At 48.1% G+C, this 25137-nt stretch overlaps 1 protein-coding gene across 10 annotated transcripts in view; it reads right to left on the bottom strand.

Annotated features, from left to right (window-relative positions):
- IQSEC3 (IQ motif and Sec7 domain ArfGEF 3) overlaps positions 1-12186 on the bottom strand; it is a 96447-nt gene extending 84261 nt beyond the window's left edge. For 7 of the 10 annotated variants that reach the window (XM_084766513.1, XM_084766516.1, XM_084766519.1 and 4 more), the window contains exon 1: positions 11570-12186. In XM_084766513.1, the coding sequence (XP_084622639.1) occupies positions 11570-12090 (521 nt within the window). In that variant the 5' untranslated portion in view covers positions 12091-12186. The remainder of the gene's footprint in view (positions 1-11569) is intronic. The other 3 variants (XM_084766510.1, XM_084766512.1, XM_084766511.1) reach the window with 2 other exon arrangements.
- Between the last annotated feature and the right edge of the window lie 12951 nt (positions 12187-25137).

Here is a 25137-nt window from a genome sequence, read left to right as displayed (position 1 = left end):
TCTTTCTTTCTTTCTTCCTTCCTTCCTTCCTTTTTTTTTTTTTAACATTTCTGACTTTTTTAAAAAAAGATTTTTAAAATTATGTATACAGTGCTCTGCCTGCATGTACACCTGCAAGCCAGAAGAGGGCATCAGACCACATTATAGATGGTTGTGAGCACCATGTGGTTGCTGGGAATTGAACTCAGGACCTTTGGGAGACCAGACAGTGCTCTTAACCTCTGAGCCATCTCTCCAGCCCCCTATCCCATATTTCTTACTCCCAGACCCTCTTCTCTACTTGCCTTTTCTCTAGAGCAGCTAACCACCGGACACACTGGGAATTTTCATCATTTTATTTTGGGAGGGGGACTTCCCCAACCTTGATAGCAGAGAGCCCCAAAGAACAAAAGCATCCTAAACACTTCCTTCGTTAAATTCTTGCCACTAGCAAGGTCCCCAAATAATAGTAAGTATCAGTACCACATTTGGTGGAGGCCTCGCTAGGTCCATGGCCTGCCTGCGACTTTATCGCCATTTCCCTCTCAGAGTGAAATACCAGGTCTGTGCCCACAATCAGTAAATCACCGAATCAGGATTCAGCCCTGCACCCTGGTCACCTAATATTTCAGGCCCAGCCAGGAGGCCCTTTGGACTCCAATTCTACCATATAGAAGGAAGCTGGGTGGTGGTGGCACACACCTTTAATCCCAGCACTTGGGAGGCAGAGGCAGGTGAAATCTCTGTGGTTGTACCCCTGGGGGCCTTAGACGGTTGCCAGTGCTACTAGGGTATGTTTTGACTGTCAGGACTGGGTTAGGTTTGCTAGTGGCATCTAGTGGGGAGAACTCAGGGACGCTGCTTACGCTTCCTGGTATTCTCAGAACAGTCCTCACACACAGAGAGCTATTGTGGTCCAATGCAGTATAAAAATCCCAGCACTAGGGAGGCAGAGGCAGGTGGATCACTGTGCATTGGAGGCCAACCTGGTCTAAAAAGTAAGTCCAGGACAGCCAAGGCTACACAGAGAAACCCTGTCTCGAAAAACCAAAAAAAAAAAAAAAAAAAAAAAAAAAAAAAAAAAAAAAAAGAAGAAGAAGAAGAAGAAGAAGAAAGAAAGAAAAGAAAGAAGAAAGAAGACTGGGATTCTCCTGCAGGCATGTTGGGTACAAGATGCGAATGCGTGTGTGCACGCGCGCGTGCATGTGTGTATGTGTGTGTGTGTGAATGCTACCCAGAAATGACTTTGGCAAAGCCATCCTCATGCAAGATTCCGGCATTCCTGCCTCTACTTCCCCTTCTCCAAAGAGAATCCCTAAGCTGACCTGGGCCAGACCTCAGGAGGCCAGGCAAGGACACCCTCAACACCAGGCGACCAGCCCTGCCCCCACACTTACTGCCAATCCTGAGGAGGTGCAGGCCACCATACTATGGTGGAGGGGGTGGGTTATGAAGGGGTGGAGAGTAAATGTGGGGCGGTTGGGCTGTCGAGGTTGGTGGGGGAAGGGGATTAAGCTAGGTGGAAGCCCTGACAGGGCTGTAAAGTATGGATCAATCACAGGGCAGTTGAGGCCCTATGGGCTGGGTTGGGGTAGGTGGGTGGGAGCGGGCCCAGAGGTGAGGACAGCTCTTCCCCCCATGCGCGCGTGTGACTCAGCAGCGAGTGCAGGCAGGGCGGCGGGGCGAGGGGGGGGCGGGGGGGGTGCGGCGGCGCACGGCTTTCCCGAGCCTGGGGTGCCCGCCCCCGCCAGGGAGCGTGACGCCGGTGCGCAGAGGGGGCGCGTGGGCTGGGAGATCCTGTGCTGTTTGTCGTCTGCAACTCGCCAGCCGCCCACACTCCCAGGCCGGCCTCGGTTCTCGCCCCCAGCCGGGAGTCCCAGGAGTTGGGCGGAGAAGGAGGGGGAGGAGGAGGAGGAGGAGGAGGAGGAGGAGGAGGAGGAGGAGGAGGAGGAGGAGGAGGAGGAAGGACTTTTTCCAGTTCTGCCTGTGGCTGGGCACCAGACAGCAGAAGGGGGAATGGTGAAAGTGTGAGGGTCGCCCCTAAGCTCTGGAAGGAGGCCGGCTGCCTGGCTGCAGAGCCTCCCTCTTGCTTCTCCTTAGATTTAAGCCTTGATGGCCACAGGGTACCCAATGGAAATTTCCAGGGTTCTTAGCTCTGGAAGCCTCTGGGATTCCCCTTCATCCCACTATGGCCAGGTCCCCTACTCAGAAAGTGAGTCAGTTTCTCTCAATCTGTCTCTGTCTCTGTCTCTCTCTGTCTATACCTCTCTCTCTCTGCCCCCCCCCCCCTTTCTCTCTCTCTCAGGCTCCCTTCCCCGGGTCTTGCCTTGAGATGTTTTTCCATTAACCCACTCAGGGCTCTGTTTCACTAATTCTTGTTGAGCTGTGGGTACAAACCAAGGGAGGAAATGATTGGAGTAGAAGAGAAATCAAGGTCCACACAAGGAGAGGGCTTGCTGCAAGGCTGTACCTGGGGCTGTAGGATCAGAATCCAGTTGCTTAAAAGGACAGTGCTGTCAACCCACTGCTGTACCTGCCTCCAGAAGTCCTGGGTGTCGGAGTTTAGGGGGCGGGTGTGTGTGTGTTACTGAGTAGCATGAAATAGTCAAAACTGCAGTGCTCTTGTACGCAGAGGCTCTGCAAGGAAAATCCTGATGCTCGAGACCCAATCAAACAATTCCCAAATGCTTCGCCGAGTTTTTGTTTCTGTTGTTTTTAAATAATCATTGTGTTAAATTTTAGAACTGATTGAAAATTATGGTAGGCTGGAACCATTCATCGAGGAAGAGATTGCGGAGTTCCCCGCCTGTGCCAGGGATGGGAGTGCATTCCTCACCACTGGAAGCAGGAGGCTGGCTTGACCTGGCAAACTCAAAGAGGCAGCTAGTGCCAGGCCCTGGCCACAGGACAGCAAGCCCGGAGAGTCTGCAGAGAAAGCCATTGCAGATTTTTTTCTGTTGTTATTTCACTACGCTGTAACATCAAGCTCTGTATCTCTACAGAGAACTCCCGGGGTGCAGCTCAGCTGTAGGGCAGCCCATTTTCTAGGGGGCCTTTCAGGGGTTCACTTTTCTGGTAAGCCTAGCAGTCCTGCTTTTCCCAGATAGGACACCAGTGACAGCAGGGTGGGTGTGGAAGTCCGGTTCTGCAGAGGATTGCAGAAGTGAGCCAGGAAAGAACCAGCTAGCCAAGAGAGACGAGGCTTGCCATGAAGAGAAGGAAAACAAAACAAAACAAGAAACTGGCTTTCTGATAGAGCTGACTGAAGGGACCTCACTTGGGGATTGGGGGGTGGGTGAGCTGCCTCTCTGTTCGACCTGCACAGCCCTGGATGCACCTCCAAGACCATTTCAGTAACACACTCACTTAGCCTCACAAACACACCCACACTGTGTGCATGCCCCCCTACACCCATCGGGATCTCGACACTGTGGCCCAGGAAATGTTTCACGAAAAACCTGGCTGAGGAGCAGGACTAGAGAGGGGGCAGCTTGAGCACAGGTTCCTATTGTGTCCCAGGGAGACCCATCTCCCACCTCTGTTTTTCCTCTACCTTCCTCTGTCTTCCTGGGGGTGAAGGATGGATTCTGGAGCTTCCTGTGTGCTCTCTAGCACGAGTCACGTCCCGTCCCTGGCCATGATTCAGGACTCCTCCTGTAGACACATTTTCTGTTGCTCTTTCAACCTGCCCAGGGTATGTGTGTGACTAAGCCATGGATTGGAACATCTTCTCAAGCTTTGTTATCGGTGCATTTCCTAGGCCAGGGGACTAGTCAAGAGGCTGGGAATGGAGTTAGAGGCGAACTCCCCTTCCTCATAGGTAGGAACGTGGGTTTCATTACTCATGGGTGCATTCTCCACTATTCTCACTTTGATACCCGCTTGAAATATTGAGCCCTGAGATCTGCTCATTGCGCATGCTCAGAGGAGGGAAAGTAAGCTCAGTGCTGTGGGGCTAATCGTGAACTACAGGGAGAGGGAGTTGTCTTTTAGACTGCTCTTCTTCAGCCCTGACACCGTCTACTCCAGAATCCAAGACCCTCTTGGCTCTGTGGATGCCGGCTTTGTATTTTCCCAGCCAGCTTCCCTTCATCAGGAAGAGACTGGGTGCTGAGCTCTGTCCTCATCTCCCACACCTTAGGTTTCATGAGCCATCATCTCCGGCTTGGTGGTAGTCCATACTTCCGGCTTTAGAGCCATGAGTAACATAGTGATGGGACACTTTACCATCCCAAACGTTATCCCGAGGTCCTTGAAGAGAGCGCACCCAGCACCCTGACACTTCTTTACTCCTTCCTTTGTGGCTTCTGCATTGAAGATGAAGCTCAAAGAGGAGGCTGTCTCCTACATCCCAAATAACAGCAACTACTAGCTTCCCTGTAGGTGAACTTTGTGTCCCCCCCTTGCCCTCAGGGGTTTCAGTTCTTACAAAAAAAATTAGTGGAAATTAGGATACATTGAGATCCTCAGCAATCTCTCTATTGGGCTCTTCGTGCTCCTGAGCCTCTTGCCCTGGCCTTCAGTTAAGCTGTGCCATCATGTCCTCTTGTGGCAAGTATGCTGCCCTGGGAATTGTCCACAAGCATGCTTCTATGTGGATGTGGGAAAGACTGATGAAGCTGCATGGATGGTTTTCATCCTGTTTTAGACGCGGAACTGTAGCACGGGGAAGCTGTAGAGCAACAGTGGGGCTTCCCCACTCCTTTGAACCCCAGTAAGTAGCTACAAATTTGCTCCTGAGCACCCTGGAACCATCCCAATGGGTTCTCTAATCTGTCACCAGGGAGAGCCCGAGAACAGGATGGAGTTAAAAGAGATTGTGAGCTATAAACCTTGTCTTCCGACTGACTACTTTGGAAGCACCAGTCCCCCCCCCCACCGCCCCCGATTTTCATTTTCTCGTTGGTGGAAGAAGCCTGGACCAGGTGGCCTTAAAACATCCTTCCGGTGATGACATTTGCTTGACTCCCCAGAGGGACTCATGAAGTCCTTTAGTCCCTGCAGCTCTGGACAAGATGAAATAACCTCATGGTAGCACAGAACTCAGGGGCCTTCTCTGGGAAAGGACTTGGGAAGGATGCCTGCATACCCTCTATCCACAGTAGCCTGCCACGAGGTGGGGATGGGGAGGGCTAGGTACCATGCAGTGCAGCACTGGCCTTAGTTACATAACTCTCCTGATTCTAGCAAAGAACAACAGCAAAACAGCCTGTGCCCAGAGCACCCGGAACGCCAAGCACACACATGCACACACACACACACACACACACACACACACACACACACACACACTCACATATATGGCAGTATTGGCTTTGTAGCCACAAGAGCCGGTGAGAGAATCAGAAACTCTTTTTCCTTTCCACATGCTTTCTTTTTTTTTTCTAGAAGTGTCTAGCTTTTCCACATGCTTTCTTTTTTTCTAGAAGTGTCTCGCTTAAGAAAAAAATATCTGAGAGAAGACTCATATCCTTTAGGTCTGATCATAGAGAACAGGGTCCTCACATCATTTAGTGTCATGTGAGCCTCTTCTCTTTTGGGTCTCTCCCCGCTTTCTCTCCACCTCTGTGGGGACTGCATAGTGAGGGTACACCCTCTGTCCCCAGTAGAAGCAGCCCACAGAAGGGATTCACTGGACATGGAAGGTGTTTACCAGGTTCTATCCTCCTCACTCACTGGTCACTGTTGTCCCTGGCAGGTCACTTTGCCTTTTCCTTGAGGACACTGTGGCTTTACATTTGAGGAAAAATGGCAGAGTTCCTTCTCACCAGAGGGCATGGTGATAACTCACATGACTTTGATACCCTAAGAGAAAGGCAGACAATCTTAAAAGTGCTGTAGGAGAGCTTGCAGTTGGCCTAAGATGCATTTTCCAGCTGTGAAGTTGTCACATTGCATAGAGATCACAGGCCATGCTGGCTTTGTCCTCCCTGGCTGCTTGACAAGGTCGAGGCAGCAATCACAGCTCTGGAATAGTTTGGGGGCATGTTGTCTGGTAGTCAAAGAATAAAAGAGCAAGGGACATGTGTCCAAAGGTGACCTAACAGGCCAGAAGGAACCCGAGCGTGGATTCTGCTCTGCGGCTGTTATCTGAGAGTACATGACCCACTCATCTTTCCTTGGCCTTGGTTGAAATACTGTGTTGTATTAAGTGCTTAATAGGAGCCCGGAGTAGTGCTAAATTAAGTGATGGTTCATAGTTTTTAATCTTCATAGTAAGTCCTTAAAGCACCGCCCTTTTCTATGTGCAAAAAAACTGGCTGAAAGAAGAAAGTGGGATGAGGTGAGTTACCCCAGCTAGTCAGTGCTAAGACGGGACTCCTGCCTGGGTGTGCCTGTGAAATCCCAGGCTCTCAGATGCTTAGACTCTAAACATGCTGTGCTTCATTCGTTTCCCAGAGCTCTTTCCAGCGGAGAGCTCCAGCTTGTCTCCTCGCCTCACTCCTACCTTTTCCTTTCCGCGATGGCCTTCAGAACCCGACACAAAGCCCAGCTGTTCCCTTCCTGTACAGAGGAGTCCTTTGCAGCCTCTGTAGAGGCCTGATCTTGGTGCTTTTCCAGCGTGAAGCAGAGTTACTGCAGTGTCCTGAGCTTGGAAGCCTGCCAGAATTCTCCTGGTTGAGAACCTGCCAGTGTCCCCAGTGTCCCCAGGGCCTCTTAGGAAGCTGCTGCCATCCTGTGTCCTGGACCACAGAGTTAATGTGTCGACCCCTTTGGAAGAAATGTTCTGGCTTCCCAATAAGGGAAGTTAGTGTAGATCTCTTTACATGGAATTTAACTTCAAGAGTTGGGTCCCCCCTTTTAGACCTTGGCCCCAACTGTGGGCCCTAGTTCGCTCTTCTTTTTAACATCACAACCCTTCTCTTTCCCTCCCTACTCAGCCCTAACCCAATTTGTCTCCCTCTCTTCCCCAGGAAATATCCTTTGGAACTCAGGCTGCAGATACTTGCTGAATCAGCAGTACTAACTGCTATGCCTCTTGCTTGGGTTGGGGCCAAGAAGAACCTGTGCCAGGATGCCTCTGAGAGGGTCACATGATTTGGGAAAGGCTGGGAGGAACAAAAGGCGATGTGATGCATGGGCAGGAAGGGGCCCCCCAGCCAGAGGCTATGGAATGGCTTGAGTCTCTAAAACTATGGGTTTCCCACCCCGGGATTAAAGGGCAGAAAGAGGATCAGTCTAGGCCTTTGCAAAGGTTTCACCCCCTCCTCAAGTGAACCTTCCTCAGACCCCACTTTCAAACTACTACATTTGGAATCCTCTGCCTGTTGATGGCGGACAATGTGCAGGACGTGGACAGACAGATGTGTGAGCCTTGGCATGCAGGCATTCTAGGCTCAGGGCATGATGAGACCGTCCCTGCCTGCTGATATAGCTCAGGCAGGGACTCTCTGTCGGTGGAAGGACTGCAACACAGATGTCTCCCAGGATTGACTCTGTAGACGGTTTCCTTTCTGGCTACTTTCGGCTCTTAATTGTTTTCTCATGCAAACTCTCACCTCTAGCCAAGAAACCCTTTCGCCTGGTCCTGACCTTCCGTGTATGCCTATTCTTTTTACTCTATGATATTCAGAGAGAGACAGAGAGAGGATGTCTCTAGGCAGCTACAGTTATACTCACACTTGCTTAAACATTTCTAGATGTGTCTCGTTATATGTCACATAGGGACCACTTGCTTCTTTTCTGTCTTTCTGCAGCACAGAATTCAGGCTTTTAAACAGACTGAACACATAATGCATTTAACTCACTGGTAGACCTTCACACTCGGAGGGGGTTGGGGGTAGAGCTTCCAGGGTGAGCCAGACAGACACTGCCACCTTCAGGCAGACTACCCTCACTCAGTAGCAGAGATATCTGCTCTAGTCAGCATCCTAGAAAACTCTGGCTAAACGGCATATACATAAATCACCTGGCCATCCCCAGGCCCTAGCCAGCATCATACTAAGGAGCTCTAGAAATGACTCAAGATTTGTTTCATGTGGTTCTAGAGGGTGGAACTCAGTGCTAGAACATGTGCTTAGCATGTCCAAAGCCATGAGTACAATCTCCATCAGGAGAAGGAAAAAGGAAACAGAGGAAGAAAGGAGGGAGAAGAGAGAACATTCAAGAAAAGAGAGGGGAAAGAAGAGAAGAAAGGAGGAAAGTAATGGAAAAAGGGAAGGGTGCTCCAGGAAGGTGAAGGAGGAAGAGATGAAGTCACAGCAAGTTCTGATGGCACCCGGACTTTCACACTGAGTTGAGGAGCTTGGAGAAAAATCTGAATTTGAAGCACAGTGCCCAAATCTTACCTCCATGTGAGTAACTACCCACCTCTGGGACTGGAGACACAGGCAATCCCTGGGGCCCCAACTAAACATGTGACTGAGGTGGTGGGCAAGTGTGCTGTAATAGACGCTGTCATCCAAAGGCAGCATGAGACCATGTGCTCCCATGGTAAGGGGTCTTTCTTAGGTCAGGCTGGGGCCTGGCTCCAGCCAGGAAAAAGATAAAAATCAATCAGTCCTATAGCTGCTGTGAGCCTTGATTGTAAGAAACAAAGAGGAAGAAGCTATGTTCGCCGCTTTCATTAAGTAGCGCTGGCAGTGGGGGCTTGTGCTAGCAGGAGCGGGAAGCAGGCAGAGAAAGGATGCTAACCCCTAGGGCTTCTGTAACATGGCTGTACTCACCCGCCTCCACACTGCTGCTTTCTTAGCCTGGATCCCAAGGCCAGCCCCTTTATGTGTCCTCCAGCTGAATGAAGGAGAGAGGCCAGGCTGCACACTAATCCCTGTCAGGTGGCCACTAAATGATCCATCGTTTCCAGCCCCTGAGCTCCTGATTCTCCCAGTGTTGGGCAAGATGAGGACTTCAGGAGAGAGCAGACTGTGTGGCTGCTGAGTGTGTGTGTGTGTGTGTGTGTGTGTGTGTGTGTGTGTGTGTGTGTGTAGATGGTATCTAACAGTGCCTGGTCCTTTGGACCTTTTGTCTATCTGTAGCCACCTACCTAGAGCCACATTCTCCTTCTGTAATGAAGATAGAGAGGAACAAGCAAAGCTTTGCAGAAAAATTATGATCCGAAGCTCTCTTCCACCTCTTCCCCTCCCCGCCTCTGCCCAACAGAAAACTGAACTAGCAAAAGCATCAGGGAGAGAGACCAGGTGGGGCCCAGGGGCACAGCTACTGGCCCTAGTCTCCGCCCCCTCCACATGGAAGCCTCTCTCCACCTGCTGCCTCCATCTAGCCCTGCCCTGTGGAATAAGGGATCCACAGAAACATCCATGGGTAGAGGGCAGAGTGGGCTGAACACACAGTGAACAACAGTGATTAATTCCTGAGTTCTATGGGGGTAAAATGTTGATTGAAGCCAGGCAAAGACATGGGAGAGAAATAGGAGTCCAGAGGCCTCCAGCCATCCAATGTGTGAGTTATTTCACAAAGAAGGGAGCAAAAGTTGTAGAGAAGTGAAGTAGATATGTTCTCATTCTTGACGTTTCTGGGTATCTAGGCCTGTGAAGAAGGGGAAAGGCCAGAAACTCCAGAAAGAGTGAGAAGCCAATGGCCAGTGCCTGGCACAACTTCCCAAGCGAAGGGCTCCCAGCAGCTTCCATTAACTTCCACCATGCTCTTTGGTGAGGCAGAAGCAAGACAGGGAAGACAGACAAGGGTGTCACATGGTATTGGCACGTGAGGCTGGAGAGGACGCCAGGTGATTCCCCAACCTCTGGAGTCCTAGGGGGAGCATCTGTATAGAAGGCATAGGCTCTTAGGACCCTTTGGGGACCAAAGAGAAGTCTTTATCTGAGAACAAGATCGGTCATCAACCTTTCTTGATCACAGCTTCCCAATGAGATGCGAAGATACGGAGGATGTAGGGGAAGGGAAGTTAGATGCCAGATATCATGAGGAGAGAGTTCAGGGGAAGAATTCTAAATGCTAGGCCTCTACGGCTGTCCCTAGGGAATGGGTTGGAATTGTTCCTGTCTGTTAGGGGAAGAGGCCATAAAATATCTTGGAAGAACGTTGCCTCTAGATGAGGTGTGGGTGTTGAGGAAAACCCGACTCTGCTTTTCATGCCAGAAAAGAAAGACAACCATAGAACCAAATGACGAATAGGCCACGGAGGAAAATTTCTTTTTCGGGAGGTTGAAAAAGATGTGTTAGGTTTGTCAAGCTAGGTCATCCTAGATCTCCACCAGTGAGGTCCTGTGCTTCTGGCCAAATCTACCCTGGGTTCAAACATGTCTGGTCAACCTTCTTAACTCTACATGGATGGGAGAGGAGATTGAGGCAAGGGGCAAAGAAGAGGTGAGCTTTTAAACAAAGTAGCCAGTCTTCACAAGCATCTTTCAGACACAAAGCACCTGTGAGATGGAGCAAGCATGAGGTGCTTGGCTCTCCTCTCTTGCCCCTCCCTCTCCTTTGGCATCACATCATCAGTCAGTGCAGACCAGGCACTGATTGCTACAGGGCTGTGCTTCCCTCACCTGTCTAATCAGGGAAGTAATACTGACAGGATTGCCAAGCTCTCCCAATACAGAGGAGAAAACATTCCAGCCCCCTTCATGTCCTCCTCTCATGTTCCTATTCCACGGACCTCATGAGTGAAGAAAAACCTTGAGGCCCTAGACTCTGCCTGGGGACAATTACCATTTCTCCTGGAATCCAAGATGAGGTTTCCTAATAACCGAAGGGAAATAGGGCTTGCCACAGCAGCTACAACAGAAATTTATGGAGGCATTGCATTCAAGGAACTGTCTTCCAGCTGTCTCCATTCTCACTGTTCCATTCTCATAACTGCCAACCACCCTGCACCCAGATAGGCTCCCAAGTCAGACGAGAGCTCCAAGCCAGGTGAGTCCTCAAGCACTAACGGAGACATCCAGGAGTCTGGAATGTTGTTTCTGTGTGTCTGTTTGGTACTGCAGGGACTCAGCATAAAGATGCTCACTTGGGTCGGAAGGGAGAAAGCTCGCTCCCCAAGGGAGCCACTCCTGGCTCTGACTCCCACTGCATCAGATAAAGAGCCAGCTCCTTCCCCTGGGCAGCGCTGTTTCCCACCCTTCATCCTCCTGTATCCAGCTCCCTGGTCTGTTCACATCCCTCCTGCCCTTCAGCTTTATCCTCCCCGCTCTAATCCTTAATGCTGGCCCCTGGCCCCTATAAAGCCATTAAATCTCCTGATCAAGCATGTCTTGGTGTCTCACTCTTTACTTAAGCAGTTGTACTATGGCAAACTCCCTTCCGAGTTTTCCCTAGCTTAAATCCTTCAATAGTCCCCTGATTTGGCTTATTATTATTTTTTTCTGTTCCCAACTTACTCCCAATCTTATCTCACTTAATTTCTGGAACTTACCAATATCCCCAACCAATTAATGCCCATTCCCTCATTCTTTGCCCCAAAGATGATTTAGATACTTCCTATTGCTCCAACCGTCACAGACCCTAAAACACGGATCTCAACCCCTCATTTGTTGCACTCTCCTTGACACATTTTTACCTAAGGCATCTCTGCCCGCCTCACTTCACAGTACCCCAGTCTTCACTCTTACGTGCTGGTTTCCCCTATCTGCTCACACCCACTTGCTTCTCCCACCGCCTAGTCCTTACTCACTCGGGTCTCCTGCTCAGGACGCCCTTGCCGAGGGCAGCGGGGGATGTGTGCTGAAGCAGGGCTCCGGTGGCGGCACAACAACTCGAGGGGCGCTCCTTCTCCTTCTCGGCCCGGTGCTGGTGGGGTGACGGGGGAGCCTGAACCCGGCTGTTGGGGCCCGGCTGGTGCTGCGCCAGGAGCTGTCCGTGGTGCTGAAGTGGCGGCTCTGGCGTGGCCGGTACGAGCTGTCCGTGGTCCTGAAGCGGCTCCTGGGCCGCAGTGGTGGCCGGAGCGGTGGCTGCCGGAGCAGGCAGTGGGGCTGACGACGGCGGGGGGACAAGCCCGGGCGGAGGCTGGGCTTGCAGCAGCTGCTGGTGCTCCCACAGGCTGCGGTTCTCGGCGCTCAGCTCGTCTAGACGCCGCTCCAGCTCATCGATGCGCTGGCGCTGGGTGTGGATGAGGCTTTGCTGGTTCTGCACGATGGCCGTGAGCTCCTTGAGGTAGAGCACGGCGCGCACCGGATTCTCCAGCAGGCTCTCCATGCCGCCCGCCGCCGCCTGCGCCCAGCCAGCGCCTCGGCGGGCGGCGGGGAGCGTGAGCGCGCAGGAGCCCAGCGGCCTCGGCGGTCGGCGGCCTCCCTCCCTCTCTCTCCCTCCCCTTCCCGCCGTCGCCCGCGCGTCACCGCCACACAGGCATTCGCACACGCACTGAGGGGCGGGTCCAGAGCCAGGTCCCACCTCCCACCTCTGGGCTCTGTGAGGAACTCTGCTTCCCGCGGGGGCGTGGGGAGGCGAGGGAGGATGGGGGGTAGCAGAGGTAGAAGAGGCTGGGTCCAGCAGGATACTACTCTCTGAGAACCCATGATGGAGATCAGTCCTACCGGCGAGGAAGGAAGAGCCAGGCCAAGCAGAACCTCTGGGAAAGTACTGTGGGACTAAGAAGACAAAAAAGGAAGCCCCTGGAGAAAGAGGGAGAATAAAGGGAGGCGGGCACAGAGGAAGAGAGACGTATAAGCACCCAGCTCTAAAAGGTCACAATCACGTTGGTTGTTTTCTTGTATCTAGCCATCTGAGGCCGGGGTGGGAGTCGAGGGCGTTTTTAAAAGACCTTTTGAGGAGGAGACACACCTGTCTCTTTGATGATCAACAATTCCTGGAACAGAAGTCCGTGTACAATCAAGAGACTCAAGAAAACGCGTGTTTGTTGCCTAGTTCTGCTCGGGGTGGGGGGGGGGGAGGAGGCGTGAGGGGTGGTAAATTAAGGCAGGAAGTCTGCTCATGCAGAATTTTCTCTGGAAATTAGATCTCTTGGCTCGTTGGGCCACTCTAAAAGGAACAGAAACTAAATAGAACAAGGCCTCTGAGGCTACTGCTTCCTGAACCTTCTGAAACAGCCGTTCTGTTTGACACCTAGGAGGTGCATGCAATTATTGAACTGGACTAGGTATGATAACGACCAAGATGGCTTTGTTGTCCTCTTGTAGCTTTTGAGCAGTAGATGAAAGACAAAAAATTAATTCTGAGATATGTAGTAAGACAGAGTTGTGACCAGAGGTGTTGTAGGAGTCACCCATCTGGGGGTCTGGGGATGCTTCTTGGAAGAATTAACAATTGAGGAGGGAAGGGTTTTCCTGGAAGCTCAGAGACATGAATCAACATGGAGTTATCTGTTCATTTCCACAGGCCTTGCATATTAAACACCCACTGAATGTAGCATCATATTAGGTCACCCAGGAGGAAAATTAAGGCGGAAAGGCTGCTCGTGCAGGATTTTCTCTGGAAATGAGGTCTCAGGGCGCTTGGAGTCATAATTCATACGCAACGATCTGTACTCATTCCGACTGCACAGTTCAGTGGATTTTGACAGTGCCCACCAATCATTCGCCACCACAAACAAACCAGTTATATGTAATAAGCACCCCTCCGCTCTGCTCAACTTCTCGTACCCAGCCCCAGCTAAGGACTCATCTGCCTCCTCTCAATGCAGATTAGTTTTGCCTGTTGTGCAATTTAATATTAATGAAGTTACATAACGTACACTTGCTTGTGTCTGATGTGTTTGGGGTCCATCTACTCAGTTACAAGGACCATTGATTTTTATTTTTAAATTTCAGAGTGATATCAACAGCATGTATAGCATAGGCATTATTTCTGTCTATCTGTTGATGAACATTTTGGTTGTTTAGCACTTTTATTTTAAGAAGGAAAAGTTTATTGAGTATACTGCGCAGGGAAAACGGGCTGCGTAGTAGTAAGACCACTGCTACCAGCAGTTGTTTGCTCTGACTGTATAGAATAAGCTGTTATCATTATTAAAGGCCAGGTGGAGACATTTTGAATGTTCTGCCAAGAGTAAAAATCTAGAATTGAAATTCTTGGATTGTTTGAAGTACACATTTAACTTAGGGAGAAACTTCCTAATGATCTTTTCTCAGTGGCTGCCGTATTGTTCCCAGCAGCAGTTTGGAGGCCTCAGGGACTTCTTTATTTTATTTTATTTTATTTTTTTATTTTTTTTCCTGGCTTTAGTTTCAGGCTGGTTTTATTTTCTTTCCGTGCTTACAAATACAGTTCCTGGGTCCTTGGCTTGCATTTCCCAACAAGAAGTCTATGTCCATTCTTATTCCCATTATGACTCAAATGAAGGGGAAAAAATAGACGCAGCGTGAGTGACAGGGAAGTGGAATTCACAGGCACGGTTTTGAAACAGCTGCTCCAAATATGTTTAAGGATTTAAAGACATATGTGAACACAATGAGGCAAGAAATGTGATTTAAAAAAAAATAACTAAATGGAATTTCTAAGGAGTTTTCACCCCTAGGAATGTAATATCGGAAATGAAATTTGTACTGGATGGGATTCCCAGCAGATACGTGTTGCAGAAGTTTTAAGCATCAGCGAGATCAAACATAAAGTATCTAAACTGGCTAATGTTCTCAATAGGTCATTGGGTCTCTGGCGTCTTTTTTTTTTTCAGTCTTTCTAATTTTCGGTGTTATAGTTTGAAGACTCGGCTGTATAAATTTCATCTATTTTTTTAAATGTTCTTCCAGTGTCTTTCTCTGCTGTGCTTGTTTTCTCTGCTTTCGGGTTCTCCCTTTCCTGCCTCTTTATGTATGTAGTAATTTTTACATTTTGATTGAGATTTCGCTAAGTCCACATTTTGTTGTTTTCCTTTTGAGGGCATTGGCTGTAGTTCTAGCAGGTGGATAAGTTTCTTGAGGGGTCAGTTTGGTTTTGAGCTTTGATAGGTCAGGGCTAGGGTGATGACCACCCTGGAGCTGATTCGTCTCCTCCTACCAAGGGCTTATCACTGTGCCATATCCTGCAGTGTGTGTGGTCCTCAAGTGTTCAGTTCACAGCCCACCAGTGCTCAGCGTGACCCCCCTGTGCTCTTAGTCCTTCGGAGTCCCACTGTGTGCATCTCAGGTTAGTAGTCATGAGAAAGATGGAACATTATGGAGACATGAAAGCAGAAAGGAGCCCCTCACTTAGGAACTTTGTTGAGACCTTTTGTCAACTGAGAATCAACCTAGGATTACAACACAAGGAGTAACATTTCATAAAGGCCTCTCTCTCTCTCTCTCTCTCTCTTTCTCTCTCTCTCTCGTCAGATAAAACTCTGAAAATTTGTAGAAATCTTGTCAGAGACCCCCTTTGTAGTTAAATGATATCGTCTAATCCTCTTGTGCAATTCCAGTGACTCCGGGTTCTCCCTTATCAGATTATAACCCCATCCAAGATACTTCTGGAGCCACCCTATAACGTCATGGATCAAAACAAGCAGCCCTTTGAGATGTAGCTTGAAAGCTACCAGCATGGTATATATGGTTAACTTTGAGACACTTAACTATTACTTCTGTAGTGGAAAACAACTATTTCATTCTAATGGTTACCCTAGATACGACAATAGAGCCATTGTATCCAGGGTAAACATTAGAATAAAGTACTTGTAGTTCACTACAGACTTTTAAAAATGCCCATGCTCACACTTGGGTGTGTCTTATTCTTTCTCCAGAGAAAATGCCTCTTTCTCTTAGCCATTGTGCTTAGAACCTGTGGTGAAAATGTCTTTTTAGTGAACTGTAACCTTCACTTAAGGAGTCTACACCCATGCTCTCAGGTGTATCTTATTCTTTCCCTGAGCATCTTGATTTTTTTCCCCCATAAACTCCAGCTCTGTGTCATACTGAAGTTCTTTTCTGCATCTAAGCCAAGGCCAAGTTTACTGAGGTTGAGTTCTATGACAACTAGTGACCTCCTGTGGCTGCTGTGAGTGGCATCGTGGAGCTGTGTCTCGGTCCCTGTTGCTATTGACATTTGTCAGCAGATTCAAAAAGGACACTTGGATTTCTGGAGGTCCTTCTTTACCTACTGTCCTAGTTTGCTTTCTATTGATGAGATAGACAACATGATCACAAGGAAAGGGTTGTGGAGAAAAGGGTTTAGTTTATCTTACAGTTACAGTGCGTTATGAAAGGAAGTGAGGGCAGAAACTCAAGGCAGCAACCTGGAGGCAGGGATGAAACAAAGGCCACACAGTAATACTGTTTACTGGCTTGCTCTCTATAGCTTGCTCTACCAGTTTTCTCATTTAACCCAGGACCACCTGGCTAGGAGTAGCACTCCCCACAGTGGCTTGGGTCCTCCTCATCAATGATTAACCAGACAATGTCTCACAGGCCTGCGTACAGGCCAATCTAATGGAAGCATTTTCTCAACCGAGGTCCCCAGAAACCCAGGTTTTTGTCAAGTTGACAAAACACTAGACTGCACATCTAGTTTTCTCCTCCCTTGTGCTTGGCGGCGGTATATTGCAGTGAGTTCAGCATATCGCCTCTCTACCCTGGACCTACCCGTGCTGCCCTTTGTGCCCTTAGCCAAGAGAAACTCATATGTTCAGCTTTAGCTTCCTTCATCATTACAGCCTCAGTGATGCTCCAAGCAGACAGTCAAGGTAGTCGGAGGACCACCTACTCTGTTTGGCTTTTTCAGAAACCATATATAGATCCGAGATGCTAGCCTGGAAACTGATTTTTAAACATATGTGCATACTAGAATATAGTGTTTTTCTAGTGGTCGATTGTGGGAATCAGGATGCAGGCGGGGGACGGGGGCGTGGGTGAGGGAGGCGGAGCCATGAGCCTGGGAAACAGACTCCGGAGAGTCTGTGCAGCAGATGGAGAATATTGCATAGCAAGCAGCATTTTTATACAGTCTTTGGACCACTTGGGAATCAACACAAGCTCTGGGGTAGCCAACCATCCCACTGTCACTGTGGGAAGGTGCCAGGCCACCAACACCCAAGGGACTTTTGTGAAGACAGCAGAGCAGCCACGGCCTTGTTCTGGGTCCACCGAGGTTCTACCAGTTTTCAAGGATCCTCTATTTTGAGTCACACACATCAGAGGACATATTCAGGCTCTTTTCTAGGCATTTGTGAGAAGTGGAGAACTTTGTAAGAACAGCCTCGTGAACTTGGGATCCCCATTCTAGGCCTTGCTGTGAATGCTGGCTCCTGGATGTTCCGGCTCTTTCTTTCTCTCCCTGCCCTTCTTCCAGCTTCTCTTTTAGCACTGTAAAACATCTGACCTTTATTGTAATGATTCCAACCAAATTGTCTAACTGGTTTCAACCAAATTGGACCATCTACTCTTTCCCAAAGTCAACCACACCTTCTATCTTTCTGGTGTTTTCTACTCTGTCTAAAGTGTTCTTTCTCATCTCAAGTGTCTATGTGTTCAAATCCTGTCAGATCAAGACTCTGCACCAAAGCCCCTCTGACACGAGTAGCTTCCAATTTATCTTCCTCCAGGAAATTTCCATATCAGCTTGCTCTTGCTCTCCCTGGCAGTTGCTGCTTTCTCTGTTGCATAGTTAGCTGTGGACTTGTCTTCTCTTGTAAGACTGTAAACTCCTATGAATGTTTCATGAACCTGGGTGCCTACTTATTAATCCATCCTGCCCCAAGTCCAAGGCTTTGGGCACAGTAAATATTCAAACAAAATGTTCAATAAAATTATGAGGTAGTGATATGGAAAAGACAAAGGACAATGAACAATTGGATTTGGTTGTGGGTAAGAATGCAGCTATATAAAATGGCACTCCAAGCCATGAGCTGGATGTCTCACTTACTAAAATAGCATTATAGGAACAGGACAGTGTATTTAAATGCTAGACCACTTGGTGTATCATGTAAGAGGACCTAGACCTGATCTCCAGGATAGCAAAATGAATAATAAAATAAGAAAAACAAAATGATTAATGTATTTTGGTAAATTGTGTGTGCATATATATATATAATGTCTATGCATAGTTATCACATATAATATAGTCACAGAAATATATACTTTATTTTCTATGTATATATGTTATTGACAGTAAAATGTTTCAAAACCAAGAACTATGTGACTAGATAGGCCATACACCCCAGGAAAGACCCCACCATTATTACTCTGCTAAATGGACATCGTGTTTAACCAGATTCTAATGACTTAACGTTATCCCCGTAGAATGTTGCTTCTCTCAGTCCTTATCAGAGAACTTTCTGTTTGCAGTAAATGGTGGTTAACTGGGAGACTCCACAACTGGCTAATGCGCAGAAAATCTCTAACTTTCTATGTTTCTACTGTGGTAGTCCAAGCCCTAAATGGGACATTTACATCACACTTCTTTCTCCCGCAGCGGCTCAGGAATATTACAGAAGGAGGGCAGACAGTAAGACTGGGGGTGGCAAAGGAATCAAAGAAACAGCGTCTCGTGGATGCGGTAGGGCAGTTGGACATGAATTTACAGGGGTGAACGCTCAAGCCACACCAGTCCCAGCACAGAGACAGGGGACTGGCATGAAGTCTCCTCCCTTGCCGAGGAGCAGTCGATAACTGTTGAGTGATGTAGAAACACTTTTCTCTGAGAACGTAGCTTCTTATAAGCTGACTGTGCTGCAGTGGGAGGCCACACATCCAAGAATGTCTGGGCACTGCAAATTGAATCTGATGCAAATTAAAAGGTGGAGGGGAGGTCTGAGGGGGATACAAAATGTTGGCTAGGAAGGGGAGGGGGTGGACCCGAGAGGGGTTGGGGTAGGGGTGCATATGAGATGTATGCGATGCTAGGAGAACTAATTAAAAACTGAGGTTGTAGAACAGGTCATTTCTAAGGTCCTTCTTAGCTGTGATACATACACGCTGTACTGTTAATGCTAATTGTCACCTTGATCAGATTTAGAATCAGCTAAGAGACATGCATGTGTGGCTGACAGTAAGATGTTTCAGATGCTGTTTGTGAGAGGCTATCTGCATTATGTTGGCTAAGGCGGGAAGAACAGTCATGGATATGAGTAATGCCACTGCACAGACTGGGGTCCAGGACTGAAGGAAAGGAGAGAAAAAACTGCCGAGCATTGCCATCCATTACTTTCTGCTTCCTGAATGTGGACCCGTGACAGCTGCCTCCAGGTTCTGCCATTGTGACTTCCCGCTCTACTGAATTCTATCCTTGAACATAACCAAAATAAACTCTTCCTCCTTAAGTTGCTTCTGTCATGGCATTTTATCCAAAAAACCTGAAAAGTTAGAGATATGCATATTAAAAGTAATAATTCTGCAGTAACTTGATGGTGTACAAGGGTATTGGTAACGACTTACGTGGCCAAAGACTACATACCCTTTGGTCATTCTGGTCCAGAGTGAGTACCTAGCATTTGTCCCTTCATATCTCTGTGGCCAGCATACCCACAGGTCACCATCTGAAGATAAATTCTCTCCCTGTAGTAAGAAGGTCCTGGGGCTCTCACCTGGATCTGTTCAGTTGTAGGCCAGAAAGTGCAGCTGTGGAGGGGAAAGTGGCAGCACCTGCTCCAGCTCAGAAGGTCTGATGATTCCAGATATCTCAAATGGGTGGTCAGGGGTCATTTCTCTTAGGCTCCTGCCTCTGTGAAAACATCAGCTAATCCTTCTTTCTCTGAAACCCAGCCAGAACTTCTGGACCACACGGCTTTGTATGGGTTCTGTTGGCTGAGTTGAAATAAATGAGACTATAAGCTTTGGGGAAATAAAACAGGCAGCCTTTCCTGGTAGTGGTGATGCCTGCTTTTGTGGGCATTTGCTTCATTGGAAGTTAATGATAAGGCCATTGGCTCTAATCAGCACTTTTATTTCATCTCAAGGGTCAATAGACTTTGATTTCCTTGATGGTGAAATGGACAGATGACTTGAGGTCACATAAACTTGTCATGAGAATAAAGGAACCATGGGTGTCAAATGCCATCATATTCATTTGCTTCTCAATGAGCCGTAAGCAAGCTGTGGTCTGTTCCTACTTCTGTTTTTCAGAAGTGTTAAATGAGGCTCAGAAACAATTAATGGCTTTCTTTAGGTTTCACCGCCAAAAAGAGGCAACAAAAACAAAACACCCGAACCCCAGTCTCCTATTCTTAGCCTCTGCTCCTCTTGCCTCACACCACATATTATGACACGTATATGGCATGTGTGGACAGGATTACAGCTGGGAGCCATCCCAAATCCCCTCTATTGCTCAAAGCTTGGTCTCCACTCTGTGGCACCATTGGGGAGTAGTGAAAGCTTTTAGAAATGGGGCCTCGGGGAAGGAATTAGGCCGATGGAGGCCTGCCTATGAAACAGGTACTAGAACTCTGGCCCTCCCTGCCTCTTCCTCCCTCTTACATTGGTATGAAGCTTTTTGACCATGTGTTCCCACCATGATGTGCCAAACAGGGCCAGAGCCAACAGAGCCAACCAATTATGGGTAGAAACTTCTGAACCTTACGAAATATAGAGTAAGAGTGGAGCTCACATTTGTCATCCCAGCACTCAGGAGCCTGAGGTAGGAGGATCCTAATGCAAAGCAAGCAAGCAAGCAAGCAAGCAAACAAACAAACCAATAAAACTTCTTTATGATCTGATTACCTTTGGTATTTATTATAACAATGGGAATCTAAAACAGAATCCCAGGAGAAGAGAGCCAATCCTCTAAAACTGTGTGTGGGATCAGCAACGCCACAAGTGTAAAGCACTTGAAAGCACATCTAATGGAGTGTTTACTAGGGGGAGAGCAGTTTTACCGCTAAGCGGTAATGCTGTCCTGATGGAAAACGATACAGGGTCTGTGAAAGTGGGTTTGAATTCCCACTTTCCTCCTTCCCAGCAATGTGTTCTCCCCGGCATGTACTTCTTTCATTCTTTACCCAAAGTCCATGGAATATCATCATCAAGCCCATTTTACAGGAAAGGGAAGAGAGGTAGAGGAAAATAGTGACTCACTTGAAGCCAGAGAATAACATAGCTTTGCTCTACCCTCCTTTCCTGGGTAGGGATTATCTCAGGTACAGCCTAGGGGAAGAAATTTCCTCAGCATCTCATGCAGCCAGTGCCAGCTGGAGGATGCATTTCACAGCATGGGCCTTGGAGGGAGTCTCCAGGCTATGAGGAAGCTCTGCTCATCCCTAATTGCCTGATTGATGGGTCGATGCAAGCTTGCCTGGTTTCAGAGCCATCTCGAGGCAGCCAGGCTCCTCTGGCTTGTGTAAAACACTCACCTTTCCTGCAAATGGTCATTTATTTCTTTGAGTTTTTTTTTCTGAATTGGGTGGTGGAATAGAATCATGGAAAAATGATACAGGTTCTGTGAAAAGCAGATGGTTTTGAGTTCTCACTCTCCTCCTTCTCAGCAGCGTGACTTCTCTGAGAATCCTGTCAGAGGGTTGCTGGGAGCATGCAAACAGGTGTGTAATGTACTCAGCTTTGCAGGAGTAGGATGATTTACTGTGATAGGAAGTCCGAGTTTGCCCTGTGGTTGTGGAATCTGGGGTTCACCCAGCCTAGCCTCTGGACACATCTGGAAATATGTTGGGATCCCCTTGGTTCCCATCTGTGTCTGTTCCACATGAACAGGAACGTGGAAAACAAATGGTTTGGGAAATACATCCAGATCCAAACAGAACCTTCAGACCAGCTAAAGGTAGGAGTAGCCATTGCCCGCTGTGTCCACACCTTCTGCCCCAGCAGGTAGCCTGTACTGACTTTGCAGAGTGCTGGAAGCCTCCAAGAAGAACATGGGAGGACTTTTCTGTCCTTCCTAATGCTGAGCATGGATGGGGAGTCTGTGGAGTGGCATTAAGTATGCTTGGGGAGGCTTCCCAGCTGGTGCCACAAATTGGACAGAATTAACTCAAGTTAATTCTCAGATCTGACCTTTGGACCCCATAACTATGTGTGCTGGAATCAAGACATGCCTTCTCTTGGCTTAAGGAATTCCACTGTGGAGTCCAATGTGTGGGTGTACCACAGAACCTAGGAGGAAAAGCACAGGATGCTGCCTCTTTATTTTATTTTTGATCATTTCATATATACAATGTATTGTGATTAGCCACTCCCATTACCCTTTCTTATCTTCCTTCCTCTCTTCCCAGACCCCTTCCTCTCCCCAACTAGTTCTCCTGCTATTTCTATGTCTTCTTAAAAAACAGGCTGGGTTTAATTGCTGTTTATATGAGTTTGGGGGAGGGGCTGGAGCATGGTTAACTTACCAGTGGCTACACTACTGAAGAAAATGACAGCTCCACCCTGCCAGGAGCTCCCCAGGATGGAGTGGGACTCATAAGCCTCTCCCCACAACAGTGGTGAAATATTGAAGGGCCCAATCTTCTGCAGGTCTTGTGCTGCTATGTGTTCTTGATTGCAACGGTCCTGCCATAACCAGTGGGATGGATTTCATAGCATTTCTTTCTATCATGTGGTTATAGCATTTTTCTGTTCTGTGATGTTCCCTGGGCCTCAGAGGTGCTGAGCATTCGATGTTCCTCCTCCTCCTCTTCTTCCTCTTCCTCCTCCTCTTCTTCTTCTTCTCTTTCCCCTTCTTCCCCTTCCTCCCCTCTTTTTCCTCCCTTACTTTGACTAGATATAAGTCTCTGCATTATCTATCAACCGAGCTTCTCTGCCCCAAGCTGAGAGCAGTGCTAGTCACTGGGTATAAACATCAATATTTAGGAAATGGTTTGACATCATTTCTACTTAGCAAAACAGCAGTACCAAGTTCCCCCCAAGTGACTATGACTTCTCTGGCCATATGCTTTTGTCTAAATTAAAAGTATCAGACATGTACACGCTCCCATGGAAAAGGCCCCAAATCCAATCAGAGAGTGGTTGGTTACCCCTCAAACAGCCATGCTACTATTGTACCAGTGGGTGCCTGGCAGGCCAGTATTTTAGAATGCTTGGTCCGTGGTGGGGTAAGGCTTTTCAGTGTTCTTTCCTCCAGCAGCCTGTGTAGAACCTCCCTGCACTAAGAATGTTAACAGCAAGAAAGAAAGTTCCAGGTTGATTCCTGTGTCCTATGACCAAAGTGGGCGACATCTTCAGCAGCAGGATCTCAGCTCAACTTCTGGTTGGCAGTCAAGAGCAACGTCAGTAGTGTGTGTTGTTTTGGGAACTACTCAGGCCCACAACTCAAAGGGAGTTAATTTTCCCATACCCGCCACTGAGATAAACAAAACATCACTTCTGGGAGCAGCATTATCCAGCCATGCTGGGTACCAAGAAACCACTTCCCTTTGTATACCCTCCCAGATGCAAGCAACCACTCAGCTTTCCTGTTTCCCTGGTTAGCAGACACTGTTCACAACCTCTTAGGGCAAAAATAAATGTTTGCCTTACACTGACTTTTTTTTTTTTAAGCACACTGAGCTGTGGTCACCTTCCCGTTTCTGTTCTCTTCCGGACCCAGTTCATTCCTCTGAGGTGCCATCAGACCACCTCTCTAGCTCTGCCTTCTGAGAGGAAAAGAGGCATGAAGGAGCAGGGCAGGGAGAAGGAAGCCTGATTCCAGCCGCCTGAGGAGCCTCTCATGTCGCATCTGTCTGCACAGAATCTGTGGGCTGCTGTGTTTGACAAGTTCTTCTAAAATATTCTCTTGTTCGGAGTGCTGCCTACACTTCTTCACCTCACCCACAGAAGCTACCCTGAGGGTGACCTAGGAAGTGGGAAGCAGCCCTAGCACACACACCCCACATCCCCACCCCCAGGGACTTCTCCACTTTCAATAGTAAAATCTAGTGGCTGACTACCTTCTTTTAAGGTTAATAATCCGCTAGACAGACTTGCATGGAACTCATCTGGGAGGGTGGATGGATACATAAACAGTGCGTGAACAAAATGGTATATAGTTAAGTAAGTGTACAGACTACAAAGGCTCAGATCTCTTCTGGGCCACTTAATAAATGTTTGACCCAGAATAAGTCACTTAACCTGTTTCCTTATCTGAAAACATGCAGTTAAACACCATTCTGCAAGAACATTGTGACTGCTGTTTGGGCTGATACACACAAAGGGCGAAGGTTATCCCTACAGCAGTGAATGCTCTGTATGTGTGCCCTATGTCGCTACTTGCTAATAAATTCTTTCTACTGATGACTGAAGTTGAGGAGATTTTACCCTGCCCCAATTAGTTCAGGTCCTGAGATTCTGGCAGTTTTGAGGAACCACATTTTAGGATACTTACCTAGTCCATTTTTTTCATTTGACAAAGCAGAATATGAGGCCCAGAGACTAGACATGACTTGACTAAGGTCACAGAGAGGCATGGCATTGCAAAGCCTACCTTGAAAAGAGAGGCCTTCTGACTAATAGCCCTTGTGACTCACAGAAGTCTTTCTGCACCTACAGAGCTATGGGCTGGGCATCACGGCCAGGTACAAGGAATTGGAGCATGCCCAGTAGCCTGCAGAACTGAAATGCTGTGCTCTGTCTTCACCAGAATGGATCCCAAAAGTTGTATGCTGATGAGGTGGGAGACCAGCTCTCTTCAGGAGAAGGGTGAAAGTGGACCCAAGAAGTGAGCTGAGATGCTTCATTCACACTTATGTCATGATATGAAGGGAAGAGGGGAATAGTGGGAAGGGAAACATAAGTAGGGAAAGGGATGGGGAAGTAGGGCAGAAGGGGAGGAGATGGAACAAGTCACACTAAAGATGTTTGGGAAAGCTATATGGAATCTTTATAAGCTTTCTCTCTCTCTCTCTCTCTCTCTCTCTGTGTCTCTCTGTCTCTCTCTCATTTATCTATTTTCTATCTATCTATCTATCTATCTATCTATCTATCTATCTATCTATCTATCTATCTATCATCATCATCTTTATATAACATAGTTTAATTGGAGTTACCACACACACAGGAAACAGTGCTCTTCTCATATTGCCAAAACAAAAACCCCAGTGCTGGGTGTAGGATACCTCTCCTCAAATTGTTTATCAGGCATTGTGGTAAAAACCTTGAGCAAAATCAGCATGGGGAGGAAAGGGTTTGCTCTATTTCACAGCTTGCAGTCCTTCATGAAGGGAAGTCAGAGCAGGAATTCAAGGCAGGAACTGAAGCGGAGGCCGTGGAAGAATGCTGCTCACTGGCTTGCTCCTCACAGCTCACTCTGCTTGTTTCTTTATATGACTTGGGACCACTTGCCCAAGGCTGGGATCCATGCAATAAGCTGGACCCTCGCACATCAATCACTCATCAAGAAAATGCCACACAGAAACGCCTACAGGCAATATGACGGAGGCGCTTTCTCAGTTGAGGTTCC

Source organism: Acomys minous (assembly GCF_964271855.1).
Source record: "Acomys minous genome assembly, chromosome: 17".
Taxonomy (NCBI): domain Eukaryota; kingdom Metazoa; phylum Chordata; class Mammalia; order Rodentia; family Muridae; genus Acomys; species Acomys minous.
Note: the sequence above shows the minus strand (reverse complement) of the source record. Positions and strands in the feature narration are given on the sequence as shown.